At 55.0% G+C, this 12,372-nt stretch overlaps 1 protein-coding gene across 1 annotated transcript; it reads right to left on the bottom strand.

The window, feature by feature from the left end:
* Positions 1-11,092: 11,092 nt before the first annotated feature.
* Positions 11,093-11,880, bottom strand: LOC136552441 (18.8 kDa class V heat shock protein-like). Its single transcript, XM_066544007.1, has 2 exons — positions 11,680-11,880; positions 11,093-11,508 (listed from the first exon to the last, which is right to left on the bottom strand). The coding sequence occupies exons 1-2, from the start codon at positions 11,864-11,866 to the stop codon at positions 11,243-11,245; spliced, it is 453 nt and encodes a 150-aa protein (XP_066400104.1). The 5' UTR covers positions 11,867-11,880; the 3' UTR covers positions 11,093-11,242.
* Between the last annotated feature and the right edge of the window lie 492 nt (positions 11,881-12,372).

The raw sequence follows: 12,372 nt of genomic DNA, 5'->3' as shown, positions 1-12,372 counted from the left end.
TCGCACGACGTGCCAAATCCTTCATTCTTGTAGAGGGCGAACTCTACAAACGAAGTCACATCGGAATTCTACAACTCTGTATCCCTGGCGAACAGGGAAAACTTCTACTGAGCGACATCCACGGTGGAGCATGCGGTCACCATGCTGCACCAAGAACCTTGGTTGGGAATGCATTCCAACAAGGTTTCTATTGGCCCACCGTAGTAGCCGATGCCGAGCAAATTGTACGCACCTGCGAATGGTGTCAATACTACGCTCGGCAAACACACCTCCCGGCCCAGGCTCTCCAGATGATCCCCATCACATGGCCCTTCGCGGTCTGGGGGCTCGACCTGGTTGGGCCACTTAAAAAGGCGCCCGGGGGCTTTACCCACCTGCTTGTCACCATAGACAAGTTTACAAAATGGATTGAAGCTCGGCCAATATCCACAATCAAATCCGAACAAGCTGTGCTGTTCTTTCTCGACATCATCCATCGCTTTGGAGTACCGAACTCCATCATCACAGACAACGGCACGCAGTTTACCGGTAGGAAATTCGTTCGCTTTTGTGATGAACAACACATCCGAATCGATTGGGCAGCCGTCGTGCACCCCCGGACCAATGGGCAGGTCGAGCGTGCAAACGGCATGCTTCTTCAAGGCCTCAAACCCAGAATTTTCAACCGGTTGAACAAGTTCGGCGTGCGTTGGCTCGCTGAGCTCCGGCTATGCTCTGGAGCCTAAGGACGACTCCTAGCTGAGCCACCGGCTACACCCCCTTCTTCATGATCTATGGTTCCGAGGCCGTTCTCCCGACGGACCTCGACTATGGAGCGCCAAGAATCAGAGCATATGACGAACAGGGAGCCGAGGCATCTCACCAAGACGCCATGGACCAGCTGGATGAGGCCCGCGACATCACCCTCCTCCGTTCCGCTAAGTACCAGCAAGCGTTACGGTGGTACCACAGCCGACGGGTGTAGGGTTGAGCCTTCAATGTCGGAGACCTCGTCCTCCGTCTTGTGCAGAGCAACAAGGATCGCCACAAACTCTCCCCGCCCTAGGAAGGGCCCTACATCGTCACGGAAATACTTTGCCCAGGCGCCTACCGGTTGAAAACCATCAAAGGCGAGGTCTTCACCAACGCCTGGAACATTGAGTAGCTACGTCGTTTCTATCCTTAAAATAAGCTTACACTTTTTCTTATCAGTTTTTGTCTTAACAGAACCCCGATCCTTAGTGACTTCTGACCCCTACAAATCGCGAGGGGTCAGACCTCACTTAGGGGCTGGCATGTGATCGTAACATATGTCATGTGTAATACAAGTATTACGCTTGCAAAAAATCCCTGTGTTATACTTACAAACATTCTCTAAGTTTTCCATTTGCCTCATAAACAAGTCTCGAGGGCTAAGATCTTGGGAACCAATTCTGAATACAACTGGTAGGACTGCGAGACACCCACGCCCCAGCGGCTGCAACCTCTTTGCTCACCAGTTCAATTAGAATTAGTTCGCCCACGTTCCTAGCTTCCTATGACTTAGACCATGAGAAGAGTTGGAAACGCTAAAATTGTTCCTACAGAAGGGAGAAAGATAAAAAAAATGGCCTGCCATAAGCAAAGGATGTAATTTTTTGCACAAATTCACCACTTACAAAGCGATGTCATTACAAAAAGGAACAATATACTCAGAGGACTGTTTACTCGGGGGCTTTCCCACAATGTTATTTCATTACAGTCTCGGCTCAACTCTACCCCAAGTGCTACTGCGGTCGCCGCACCATGCTCTCCATCGGTGACGTCCGGGGTGTGTACACGGGCCAGCTCATCTACTGCGGTCGCCGTACCACGCTCTCCATCGGCGACATCTTCGCTGGATCCTCGAAGGCGCCACCATCTACGATGCCTCCGCCGGAGCATTCGGGGACTACGCCATCGTCGTCAGCCGCAACCCCGGCAGCGACACCACCGCCATGGCGTCTAGGGACTATGCCATCATCCCCAGCCATAACCCTGACAACGACGTACGGGCAGGAAATGCCTCCCGCCAAGGGAGGAGCACAGCGAACGACGGCGCAGTCAATGACGTACGACACCCACCGATGCCTTTTTTCCTTCAGCAGCAGTGACTCCTCAGCAAGGGCCGCACGCACCATCTCATCTACATTGGATAACCTCCGGCTCGACATCATGCACCAAACTCACGAGCAAGTTTTTAAGTTCTCTATCTCTCTCTGGCATTACTCTTCCTCACTCAGGAACTGCCGCGACGCATGGACGCGTTCGGCGGAAAGGAAGAAGGAGAGATAGCGGCTCGGAGGCAGAAGGGGAGGTGGGATGAGAACTCCTCTCCCCCTCGCTACTTAAAGAGGTGGCGCTATAACTAAGGAAAGGCGAAAGGTTGGACAAAAAACCCTCTCCCTTCCCCTTTTTTAAATACGCAATCAATGCTGATTGATATCTGAGGGGACGCGCCAGAACTGACGGGACGAACCCTGGTCTACGAGGCGTCCCTCTTTGGTCAAACTGAACATTGCCTGGGTATGGCCCGCCACTGACCCGCTCCGGACATGGCGATTAAGGCACCCACATAGGCAGACAACTTTTCGCCTCCCCATGCAGGACCATGGATGACCCGATGACGGGACCTTTCAGATCTCCTGGGTCGGCCGTTCGGCCCAGAAGACACGACGAACGAACGACCAAAGAAAGATAAGCCTCTCAGCTTTCTCACTTTATGCGTTAAAATTCGTTTGCAAGTTTCCGACCCCGTCAAACAGCGGGGACGTGAACATCACTCGGGGGCTGCCGAGGATGACTACCAGTCTAGACGTCCTCTTCACCCAACCCCTCCGTACGCTTGAAACTAAGGGCGCGACATACAGGCACAAAGCTTTGAGTAAAACTGGACGAACTAGCAAACCCTACGCCCCGATAGCTACGGTGTTTCTGTTCACCAGAAAAATCATACTCAACGACCCTCACATCTCTAGTTTCGATGTCTGCCTTCTTAAAGAAGGGATCGGAGGGGTCCGCCTATAGAGTCTCCCCCAAAGGAAGAGCTATCAGGTTGCCCAAGTTAATCGAACGGCTCGGATCGTCACCGAGACACGAAAACAAAGAATAACAATTCTTACGCAGGTTATTCCAACCTCATCACAAACGTCAGGGCCCGGACCCATCTGGTAGGAGCTTTTCCGCCACTCATACCACCAAGGTAACGTTACCGACCCCGCCTTTATTTTCAATTAAATCTTGCATTCAAAACATTACATATGTAGAACATTGCATCCCAACGATTCGTGTTGCACCACGAAACGGCTGTCGCCTCATTCGATATAGGCAACCACAGGCTGAGGTTCGAAGGTCGGCCCACGAAGGGCTCGAGGTCGCCTCACGCCGAACAGAGCCAGGGAGAGATAACCAAGACGAGCCCCAGCGGCCCTGCCCGACCCCGCTCAGAAGCGAACCAGGACGTCTCGACCTTCTCTCGTTCGATTCTAACCTCGAGCCAAACCCACAGAATCTCCATCGAGGAGAGGCCACCGGGCCCCCTGAGCTTATCGAACGACTCAGGCATCTGCCGGGAGGCGGGTTAAGAAGTTGTGGAGTGCCACCAGAGGGCTCTGCCGACCCCATCAGCAAATGATGGACCCGGATTCCACACGAACGTACCCATTAGCGAGCTCGTTGAGCGCGGTACTCAAGCCGTCGAGGCAAGTGTCATTCACTCAGCCCCTCCGATTGCGAAAACCGAGGACGGGGTAACATGCAAATAACGGCCGACCCCTATCAGACCCTGACAAGGCTCGGGGGCTCGGGCCAAACAATACAGGGTCACAGGTTCAAAGGCCCCACCTTGTCGAGCCCATAGAGTCCCCAGTTGGGATTTCTGTTGAAAGACAGGGCAGGGAATATTGTGATGACATCCATTGTCACCAGAACCACGATTCCGATCTCCAGTAACACTCGACCCTAGCAAGTGCGGGGGTCAGACCTTACTCGGGGGCTGTTAAGGTACAGCTACCTTCTACTGGAGGGCCGTGGCCCTACTCTCGGCCTTTTGCCAGAGGTCACGCTCCATCTCCAGCTCCTTCAGGACTTCGCCGGCCTTCTCATTGGCCGCGACATTCCTCCTTTGGAACGATCTCCTCGCATTATAATTAGCGGCATAATTCAGGGGAACATATTGGTAAGATCATAAAAAACAAAATTAAGACGCAAAAGCACGAAAGGCGTCCAGACTCGAAAAGTACCGACACTTGTCCACATATTATATACAATTTATTCTCAAAATTATTCGATTAATTACTCCGGCGGAGGGAGAACCATCTCTTTTAGATTGTCTGCTAGGTTCTTCGCAAGGGGAGCGACCATCTTCTCCATTTCCTCCAGTTCTTCATCCTTGTAGGTGGACGGAAAGCCTTCGCTCATCACATTCAGGTTTATTTCCTTCTTGTAATGGGCGTGGGCGACGGTGAAGGCCTGGGTAATCCCGACATGAAAGGCACTCTCCTCAAGTTGGCCCACCCAAGCCGTGATACCTCCGACATGAGCCGCGAGTGGGCTGGTCTCCATTGGCTCCGTCACATTCAAGGCGTTAAGGACCACCCCGACCGCAGCTTGTAGAAGATCGTGCTCATCGCTCTCAACCTAAAGGGCCCTTCGTGTATAGGCAGCCTCTTTCTCTAGCTTGGTGGAGACGTTCTCAGCACTCAACCTTCCTTTCACCGCGTCACCAAGCTCCACCCGGAGAGAGCGGACCACCTCGACATCCTTGTCCACCTTTTGCTGGAGGGCCGTGGCCCTACTCTCGGCCTTCTACCGGAGGTCACGCTCCATCTCCAGCTCCTTTAGGACTTCACCGGCCTTCTCATTGGCCATGGCATTCCTCTGCAGCAGCTCGTCTCGCTCTTTTTGGAGTCTGGCAATCTCCTCTCCATCCAGCTTAGACCTCACCGATAGGTCCTCGAACATCCCGTGTGCCTCCTTCGCATCCTGACACGCCTGGGCCTCCCGCTCCTAGACGGTAGCAAGCTGGGTGGCCATGTCTGCTCGTAGCCGGGCCTCCTCGGAGAGGCGATCCCACTCTGCCTTCTGCTCATAGAGGAATTGGGATTTCTTTTGGCTACAAGCAACAAGAACCTGAGGAGGAAGAAGACTGATATCAGAAATGTGAAAACACAAAAACATACGAAGAAAGAAGAAAGCCCAGAAAGTACCTGAGTGGTAGGGATAACGATCTCACGGAGGGCTCCTCTAGCCTAGTCCAGGGCGTTCAGCATAGTCGAGATCCCGATGTCAAGACCCTCCTGCTCCTTGCTCTCGGAATGATCATCGAGCGAGAAAAGAGCCGACGTCGGGTCCTGAGCGGCCATCCACTAGAGCGGCGGCTCCCCCCGCGTAGGGGAGCGGCTTCCTCCCGACAAAGGGGCCAGTGGTGGCTCCCTCCTGACCCTGTGCGGCACCACTGCCGCACTCAAGGACCCTCCGGCTGGACCCTCCTCCGCCTGGGCGCCTGGCGGCGTGGATTGCACCATGCCCTCGGGTGCCACCACAACCGCGCCCGGCTGATCCTGGCTTGGCACAGTCACGATCACCTTCACCGGTGGTATGCGGTCCTCGGTCGACTGTTCCACGCCCGCCACGGAAGAGACCGCTCGCTCAGTAACCTCCGCGGGCGTGGGAGCCACCATGGACGCCGTCGGTTCGGCCAACGCGGCCCCGACATCGGCATCACTCCTGCCCAAAACAGGGGCAACTCTAGGCGACGCCGTCTGTCCCACTTGAAGGGCGAGACTCTTCTTGGGCGCCAGCCCTAGGGGGTGACCCATCCGCAAGAACCTACACAAAGGTAATAACCGTTAAGTCAAAGTAAAAATGGAAAAAGGATGAAAACAGAGGAGTCAAGAGCTTACGTTGACGTCCTCGGCCGGCGGAAGCATTTTGGGGACGGATCCCCAGATCCCTGCCCTGACTCGTCCGGACGGGACCGTTTCATGCCTACCCCCTGCTCCAGGGCAGGGGGTTCATCTCGTCGAGCCCGGCGCCAGAGTCGCTCCCCTCCATCGTCTCGTTGGGCGCGGCACCGGAGCCGTCCCCCTCCATCGTCTCACGGGGTGCAGCACCGAAGCTGCTCCCCTCCATCGTCTCACAGGGCGTAGCACCAGAGCTGCTCCCCTCCAACACCTCACAGGGCACGGCATCAGAGCCGGGTGCGGCTCCGGTGCCACCCCCTCCATGGTCGCCTCGGGTTCGGCGGCAGCAAGCCCGGCGTCCCCCGTCCACTGATCCTCGACCGGCACGCCGTGTGAAGCGGCGGACTCGCCGGCCTCCACTGACCTCATCGATTCACTTCCCTCTGCGTGAAAAGGGAAGGGCCCCTACACGGGTGGGCGGCCACTTGTCAGCGTTTCCTCATCCTCTAGGACGCCCCAATCCACGTCGACGACTACCTCGTCATCGTCGTCGTCATCATCATCATCGTCGTCGTCATCCTCACTACTCACGTCCTCTCCCTGATCCCATGCCTCCTGCTTCAGTCGTTTCGCCTTCTTCATCTCCTCCTTTGCTTTCTTGTCCCGCTCGGCTGCGAGTCGATTCGCCGCCGCCACAACCTTATCCTTCGGCAGTGGAGCCGAACTATCCTTGAAGACTAGCCCCCTCGGCTAGCCCCAACATCACAAAAGCAAGTATTAAAAAAGGGAGATTCAGGAGAAAGAAAAGAGTGCGGGAGAAGAGGGCTTACGAATTCGAAGAACCCAGGCTCCGGCCGCATTGGAGGATGCCCGGGCACCGGATACACGATGTCGAGGACCCTGCCGGTGGAATCCTTCGTCGGCTCTGTCGCCTCCTTGATGCACTGCGCCACTTCCAAGTAAGCGAGCGCCTCATCAACAAGCACCGTCCCCTCGTATGATATCCCGGGCATCATCCGATGCAGGGGAAGCACACGCGCCATCAGGGGTGCCACCCTCCTAGCATGGTAGGCACCGATGATCCCTGTCCCCTTTACACCCCGGCCCTTCAGGGCTTGGAGGGCGGAAAGAAGGTCGGTGATATGTTTCTTGTCTTTGGACTGGATGCCCCAGCCCCACGACTCCGGAGCATTCACAATAAGACGTCCGATGTACTTCGGTAGGGTGGCACTCACATCATCCCTAACATAAAACCACTGCGAATGCCATCCCTTGTTGGATGTCGCCAGATGCATGTATGGGTAACCCTTCGATCGAGTATGGCGCAGATGAATGCTGGCACACCCCATCGGCGCGTTCACTTCTTTCCCCCCAATCTTCCTCTTCGACAGACTAATGCTAAAGAAATACCGCCACAGATCAAAATGGGGATCGATCCCCAGGAAACCCTCGCACAGGGCAACAAACGCTGCCATATGCTGAATCCCATTGGGAGTTAGATGCTGCAGCTCTACCTCATAGTAATCTAATAGCCCCCGGAGGAATCTATGCGTGGGTACCCCGAATCCCCGCTCATGGAAGATGGCAAAAGAGACGACATACCCTTCAGGCGGCACTGGCTCACCCTCGTCGCCAGGAAGCAACCACTCCTGGACGACGGACAGTGGGCAGAGAAGGCCACGACGGACAAGGCCCTCCAGACACCGGGAGGTGATGCTTGATCTGCCCCACAACTCCATTAAAGCAGTGGGGGGAAGGGCAGGCGCGAGCTTGACGGCGGCTGGAACACGAACGTAGGCCGGTCGACGGTGGCGATGCGGGTGCGAGAGGCTGGAAAGATTGGCGGCGGATGTTTCAGAACGCAAAGGAAGGGGAGCGAAATACGGAACCCTGGGGGCGAACCCTGTGGTTTTATAAGGGGCGATGGACGCGAGAGGGGCAACTGTCTGCCTCGATCTCCGGGCCTGCCACGCGCGCCACCGCGTCACGTCGTGGGACACGCGCCCGCAGTCCCTATCCTCTCACCCAAAAAAAAATCTCGGCGGACGGTTTGCCTTCCCCAAGTGAATCCGGACTCTCTACCCACCGAGGAAACGCAAGCCACAAAGGCCTTTTCTTTTCTCTTTGGCCCACCTAGAGCCCAGAAGCTCGCCGGCCGGCCCGACTAAGAAGGGATCCACGAATGATCCGCAATCAAGGGCAGAAACACCAGTTAGGACAAGCCCCGAATCAGTTCCCAGCGAACAGGATGCCACGACCCACTCGGAAAAGCATCTAGTCGATAAAAAACTAAGTCCTTCAGCCTTACCCGCGAAGGGGCCGATACAAACCCCCCGGGCGACTCTACTTGAATCACCCGGGGGCTCGGGGGCTACACCCATCGGGTGCGCTCACGCGCACCCTCTGGCAAAGTAACTTCGACGAAATCAAAAACACCCTCTAGGCAGTTCTACTCGAATCACCTAGAGGCTCGGGGGCTACTGTCGGGGACCTAATACCAGGGTACCCCAGAAAGTGGAACCAATAACCACCGAACGTGAAAAACTTCTAGACGCATAAAGGCGCCATGTCATCCCTTGTTCGAGTGACAGGAGTTCTGTTCCACCTCGCCCGACACCTTTGGGACGGGCTCGGTCTCGCCCGAGGGCCGAGGGACAAACCTCGTCTCGCCCGACGCCTTTAGGGCGGGCTCGGTCTCGCCCGAGGGATGAGGGAAGGATTCCGTCTCACCCGATCCCGGAGGGACAGGGTCAGCCTCACCCAATGCCTTTGTGAGATAACCCTGCCTCGCCCAAAGGCTCCAGGCTAATCTCCGTCTCGCCCGACGCCTTTAGGGCGGGCTCAGTCTCGCCCAAGGGCTGAGGGATGGATTCCGCCTCGCCCGATCCCGGAGAGGGAGGGTTAGTCTCGCCCAAGAGATAAGGATTGGTCTCCATCTCACCCGACGGCCAAGAACGAGCCTCGCCCTGATCGATATTTATTCCTTGTAATGATGGGTACGGGATGAGACAAGACGTTCAGGTCAACCATGGCTCCAAGGACCATACCCTACGCCCTGGCAGGAAAGGGACTGCCAGGGAACGATAGGACTGATGCTTTAGACCCTTCCGGGTGTCGCAGAACCCAAAAGGCATTACAGGTGCATGCACCTCGCCCTGTAGAGTTGTAGGCGCCGCCTTCAGCTCTGGGACACGGAACCCGACGAAGATATACGACAACCGCTACGCTCCAGAAAAGGATTTGCTATCTCCACGAACGACGGGTATTCCGTCACCACGCTGTGGACCCGGGGGAGCGGCGCCCGCTTCCCGACCCCCCAGGTCCCCCCAGTCAGAAGGCCTTGGCCACGGCGCTACACCGGACCCCGACCCCGCATTCTCCCAACAAGGAATCATGGGAACCAGAAGGCGTGCGGAGCAAGGCTGGGGGAGGCTCATAAGTCAAAACCACAGTACTACAGCTCATACCCTACGCAGGGCAGCATTCTGTGACTAACCTGACATCCTACAGAGACATCGACAATATTGTAAGCACTTATCTTCCTTCGCACTCATCAGAATAGAGGACCTGACCAGGTAAACATGAGCCATAAGACTAAGTAGAGTACGCATCTGGAGCCCTCACCCTTGTAAAGCCAGCCCCTTCATCTATAAAAGGGGATGCGCTTCCTCCATCAAGGGGGACCCAAAAAAACAATAGAACGCACTCATATACACACGTTCAAGCGGCTACGAAGCTCTTGACCACCTTTCAATCCTTCCATCAGAGACTTGGGACCAGTCACTCTCTCGACAGTTTGTACCCCTTACTACAGACCGTTCACGGTGCTAATAACACAAGCAGCAGCAAACTGGACGTAGGGACGTTCCGCCCGAACCAGTATAAATCCTGTGTCCTTTAGCGCACCATCCGAGCCTAACGCGCATTACTATAAATTTACTTGCCGGTGCTTGTACGAAACACCGACACCACTCGTTGAAAAAAATGGTTCGTTTCCTTCTTTCTGTCCGACCTTCTTCCCCGTCGCACTCCTCTCTCCCTCCGCGGTCGGCAGCGTTGCCACCAGTCGCGCTCGGCCCCGCCGCCACCGGCCGCGCCCCTCCTCCTCCCTTCCGCGCTTGCACCCATGGCTGGGTTGTGCCCCTCCTCTTCCCCTTCGCGCTTGCGCCCTTGGGATTTGCCATGCCCGAGGAGGCCGCCGTCATTGAGCTCGAGGGCACCACGCGCGCAGGCGACACCGTCCATGACCGAGGTGTGTGCGTCCCGCTTTGATGCCGCCACCGAAGAGGCCGCCGTCGGAGGAGGAGATCCCGTGGCCACCGCGGCCGCCATCGGCTCCCTACTGCGGCGGCATCAACAAACCTCTCGCTCTCTGCCGCGACCCCCAAGAGTATCGGCAGATCGATTGATCGCCAGTGCTGTGTGTGGTGGTGCCGTTGTACGTGGCGATGGTGCTTTGCGCGGTGGTGCTGCTGTGCTCCGTGCGGTAGTGGGGCGTGCTAACGCTGGACCAGTGCTCCCTGCTGCAACCCGAACGTGGTGTCGTTGGCCGGCAGCCAGGCAGAGGAGTAGGCGAGGTGGCGCCGGACAACAGCGAGGTGGAGGCATAGGCCAAGGGCATAGAGGGACATCCCACCAAATGACCAAAACCTCCTTTCACCAAGGCTGGAGCAGAGCTATATGCCAAACATGCACATTTGCTCTAGAAACTCCTGCTCCATTGTGGAGTCAGTGAAGCAGAGTGAAGAAGTAGGAGCAGAGCAGTCCCAAACAAACCCTTAAAAACTAGGTGGGTAGTTCCAAACCTAAACATCTGAGCTTAGTTCATCTATTTTCTATCAAATTGTTGAATCCTCAGACTGCAATATATATATATATATATATATATATATATATATATATATATATATATATATATATATATATATAGGGAGAGGCTATTCAGTAGCCGGCTACAAAATAAGTTATTCTGTAGCCACCTCCATTTACTATAATTTTATATACTAATTTACCATAATGTCAATACATATTTACGATAGTTGGGTTACTATAACACATGGGGATATTTACCATAACGTTATATTAAACCACTTAGTAAGGAGTTACTATAATCTCGTAAATTAACATAGTAATTATCGTAACTCAAAGTGGCTACAAAATAAGTTATTCTGTAGCCGGTTACAGGACAGTAGTTCTATATATATATATTTGTACGGAGATAGTATTTTGATCAGACCAATGTTCACAATCACAAATAAGTTGCATTTTTTACAAGCAAATTAGTTGCAATTGGATGAACCAAATCAACACGTACATGCTACAAGAAGGCTATAAATCACGAATCAGGCCGCCCGGGCCGCGTGGTCGCGGGCCGGCCCGGCGCCGAGGACGTCGGCAACAGGCCTTGCACGGGTGTGCATCCGCGGGACCGTCACGGTCAGGACGCCGTGGGCGTACGCCGCCGAGATGCCGTCCACGTCCACCATCCCTGGCAGCCGGAACTTCCGGTCGAAGCTCCTCGTGCCCGCGCCGGCGGCGTCCACCTCGGTGCGGATGACGAGGTACCTGGCGTCCTCCACCTCCACCCTGATCTCCTCCTTGCGCACGCCTGACGGGCACACAGAAGCGAGCGTCAACGCCACAAACGAAACTGCTATTAGGCAAACCGAAGAAGAAGGCGACCTTGCTCGGCTCGGCTCAGCTCAGCTGGCTAGCTGGCTGCACCGACCGACGACGGCGAGCAGCACGCGCGAGTCAGGGATCGAGTGGGGTGGGTTACCCGGGAGGCTTGCGGAGAAGAGGTGCGCGGCGGCGGTCTCCTCCCAGCTGACATGGTTGGCCGGCCGCCGCGGCGGGAGCAGCTCCGGCAGGGACGAGAGGAGGGAGAAGAGGCGCCACTGCCACTGCCATGGCAGCTGCGCCGGCCGGAATCCTGGATGCTCCTCCATTCCGTAATTATAATCCATGGCGAGCGGAACCTGTTCTGTGGCTGAGTAATTGGACGTCAGGTTGCTGCCCTGCCTTCAAATAGTGTGCGTGAGTGTGACGGTGAGTGGGTGACGCTGGCTGCTACTCCTCCATTGGATGCAACTTGCCGCTCCAAGTTGCGAGGGCTGCTGGTCGGCATGTGCCGACCCCATGTGCGCACATAAATAAAGAAAAGGCGTATCCATTGATTCGTGGGGAATTTCTCACGTGTCATTAAAAAATATCATAATGCTATGTGTGTCTTTGAAAAATTTCAGTGGTCTTCAGCGTCACTGTTATAACTTTTTTATACCCTCCATGCCAGTACCATCAGTTTAGGCTCCAACACTGTCAAACAACAGGCGTGAAAAGTCAAAAATACCCTTCAGTCTAAATATGTCATTAATTTTTTTGAGCATTTTAACGACTTTAAATGAAAAAACTCAAAAATAGAAAGTTGTAGATCTCGTCGAGATCTATAATTTTCATATAAAAATTTTCTTCA

This window comes from Miscanthus floridulus, chromosome 4, assembly GCF_019320115.1.
Source record: "Miscanthus floridulus cultivar M001 chromosome 4, ASM1932011v1, whole genome shotgun sequence".
Taxonomy (NCBI): domain Eukaryota; kingdom Viridiplantae; phylum Streptophyta; class Magnoliopsida; order Poales; family Poaceae; genus Miscanthus; species Miscanthus floridulus.
Note: the sequence above shows the minus strand (reverse complement) of the source record. Positions and strands in the feature narration are given on the sequence as shown.